General features: G+C 43.3%; 1 protein-coding gene across 1 annotated transcript; it reads left to right on the top strand.

The window, feature by feature from the left end:
* The first annotated feature begins 405 nt into the window (after positions 1–405).
* On the top strand, positions 406–1,937 carry LOC138877764 (uncharacterized). Its single transcript, XM_070157400.1, has 3 exons — positions 406–570; positions 661–1,648; positions 1,876–1,937. Exons 1-3 carry the CDS (start codon positions 406–408, stop codon positions 1,935–1,937), a joined length of 1,215 nt encoding a protein of 404 aa, XP_070013501.1.
* Positions 1,938–3,076: the final 1,139 nt, after the last annotated feature.

Here is a 3,076-nt window from a genome sequence, read left to right as displayed (position 1 = left end):
GTCAACAAGACGCGACAAAGAGGTCAACAAGGTCAAGGTAGTCCGTATCAATATGACCAACAACAGTGGAGATGATGAGCAAAATGAAGAAGTGAAGTATGTGAATAATTACCAAGGCCAAAAGGGCAATGCTCCTAACCAACAACAACAGTGGAGATCCTAAGGAAATTGGGGGAATTAAAACCAACAAGGCAATAGCAATTGTGGGAACAACAATCAGAATTGGGGCAACCAGAATAACCAGGGCAACTGGAGTGGCAACAACAACAATTGGGGAGGAAACAACAACCAAGGGGGTTGGAACAATGGCAATAAAGGGAATCGGGGGCAAGGCTTCCAATGTATCAACAACCAAACAACCCACCTCCATTTTCGTCCCAAGATCCTAGCTAGTCAAACAATAAGATGGGAATGATCGAGATGATGTTTGAACAAATGATGAAGAAGACCGCCGACTCTGATGCCCAGTTGGCATCCCACAATACTTCAATCTGGAATTTAGAGGTTCAACTTGGCCAGATTTCACATTCTTTGAATATTCGCCCTAAGGGGGCTCTACCTAGTGATACAGTAGTAAACCCAAAGGGTGGGAACAACATCGGGCATGCAATGGCGGTGATTACTAGAAGCGATTGAGGTGGTGATGTGAATAACTCCAAGCAAAAGGAAATTGTGAGTGATGAGATTCAAGTACAAGATGATGATGTTCCTTTAGTTGATAAGCAAGTGAGAGAAGAGAATGTGAATGGGGAAGTGAGGATTGATGTTCATGATGATGAGGTGGAGACCCAAGATGACGTAAACCCATCTAGGGAACACGTAATAGACATACCAAAAATGGTAGTGCCTAAGGCTAAGGCTCCCTTGACAAGGCCTCCTCCACCTTACCCTCAAAGACTTGTGAAAAAAGAGAATAAGAACCAATTTAGGAAATTTATTGACATGATGAAGAGCTTATCGATCAATGTCCCTTTAGTGGAAGCTCTTGAGCAAATACCGGGATATGCCAAGTTCATAAAAGACTTGGTGATTAAAAAGAGATTCATGGATTGTGAGACCATCAAAATGACTCACCAAGTAAGTGCAATTGTGCACTCGATGGCTCCAAAGCTTGAAGATCCCGGCGCTTTCACAATCCCGTGTACCATTGGGAGCACGGATTTTGCAAAGGCATTGTGCGATTTGGGTGAAAGTATCAATTTGATGCCTTACTCCGTGTTCAAAAATTTGGGTATTGGTCAACCGAGAGCTACTTCAATGAGGTTGCAAATGGCGGATAGAACTATAAAAAGGCCACTTGGTATTATCGATGATGTTCTTGTTCGTGTGGATAATTTCATTTTGCCTGCTGACTTTGTGATCTTGGACTGCAAGGTTAATTATGAGGTTCCTATCATATTGGGAAGACCTTTCCTTGCAACTGGGAAGACCTTAGTTGATGTGAAAGCAGGGGAGCTCACCTTCGGGGTGGGTGATAAAAAAGTGGTCTTTCATGTGTGCAAATCAATGAAGCATCCCAACAGTACTGAAGTATGCTCTTTCGTGGATCTTGTCATGGAAGTGATAGTTAATGATACTAGTGCAATAATCAACGCGGAGGATCCTCTAGAGGCGGTGTTGTTGAATCTTGATGTAAATGAGGATGGCGGTAGGGTGGAGTGTGTCAATGCTTTGCATGGAATGGGCTCTTACTCTTATGAGCCTCGAAAGCTCTCTTTGGATCTTGAGAATAGAAAGACTCCACCAACAAGGCCCTCAATCGAGGAACCTCCTGTGTTGGAGTTGAAGCCTTTGCCGCCACACCTCAGGTATGAATTCTTAGGCCCTAGTTCAACTTTGCCAGTTATTTTTTCTTCTTGTCTTACTAACATACAGGTAGATGCCACATTGGAGGTGCTCCAAAAACAGAAGAAGGCAATTGGTTGGACTTTAGCTGATATTCGGGGAATAAGCCCCGCCTTTTACATGCACAAGATTATTCTTGAAGATGATGCCAAGCCCTCTGTGGAACATCAAAGGAGGTTGAACGAGGCTATGCAAGAGGTTATCAAAAAGGAGGTGATCAAGTGGTTGGATGCAGGGGTTGTGCATCCCATCTCGGATAGTTCTTGGACTTCGCTGGTGCAATGTGTACCGAAGAAGGGTGGTATGACTATGGTTACCAATGCGCAAAATGAGTTGATTCCCACCAGGACTGTCACCGGATGGAGGGTGTGCATGGACTACCGCAAGCTGAATAAAGTGAACCGCAAGGATCACTTTCCATTGCCCTTTCTTGACCAGATGCTAGATAGACTTGCTGTGCTTGCCTTCTACTATTTTCTAGATGGGTACTCAGGTTACAACCAGTTATTGATTGCTCTAGAAGATCAGGAGAAAACCACCTTCACGTGTCCGTATGGCACCTTTACCTTTTTTAGGATGCCATTTGGGTTGTGTAATACACCGACTACATTCCAGCTGTGTATAATGGCCATATTTATCGACATGGTAGAGGACATTTTAGAGGTGTTCATGGACAACTTCAGTGTTGTGGGTGACTCATTTGATGAATGTTTGAAGAATCTTGACAAGGTGTTGGCCCGGTGTGAAGAGACCAATCTTGTGCTTAATTGGGAAAAATGCCTCTTTATGGTTGAGGAGGGCATTGTTATCGGCCATAAGATCTCAAAGCATGACATAGAGTTGGACAAGGTAAAATTGAAGTGATCTCAAAGCTTTCTCGTCCTACTTCAGTCAAGGGGGTTAGGAGTTTTCTTGGGCATGAGGGGTTCTACCGAAGATTTATCTAAGATTTTTCTAAGGTAGTGAATCCCTTGTGCAAGTTATTGGAAAAGGATGCCAAGTTTGTGTTCAATGAGGAATGTATGAAAACTTTTGAACTCCTCAAGTACAAATTGACAACCACTCGCATTATTACCGCACCCAATTGGAGCTTACCTTTTGAGCTCATGTGTGACGCAAACGATGTTGTGGTAGGAGCGGTCTTGGGTCAAAGAGTGAATAAGATGTTTCACCTAGTGTATTATGCAAGCAAAATAATGAATGATGCTCAAGTGAATTACACAGTGAAAGA

The sequence above is a fragment of the Nicotiana sylvestris genome, chromosome 9 (genome assembly GCF_000393655.2).
Source record: "Nicotiana sylvestris chromosome 9, ASM39365v2, whole genome shotgun sequence".
NCBI classification, from domain to species: Eukaryota; Viridiplantae; Streptophyta; class Magnoliopsida; order Solanales; family Solanaceae; genus Nicotiana; species Nicotiana sylvestris.
This window is presented reverse-complemented; position numbering and strand designations above follow the sequence as displayed.

What these genes read in the sequence shown, in the direction of transcription:
- LOC138877764 (XM_070157400.1), top strand. Translation starts at nt 406, where the DNA reads ATGGGAATGATCGAGATGATGTTTGAACAAATGATGAAGAAGACCGCC. An exon ending in GGGCTCTACCTAGTGATACA is followed by an intron (nt 571 to 660) that starts GTAGTAAACCCA and finishes AATAACTCCAAG; the next exon opens with CAAAAGGAAATTGTGAGTGA. An exon ending in TGATGTAAATGAGGATGGCG is followed by an intron (nt 1,649 to 1,875) that starts GTAGGGTGGAGT and finishes ACTAACATACAG; the next exon opens with GTAGATGCCACATTGGAGGT.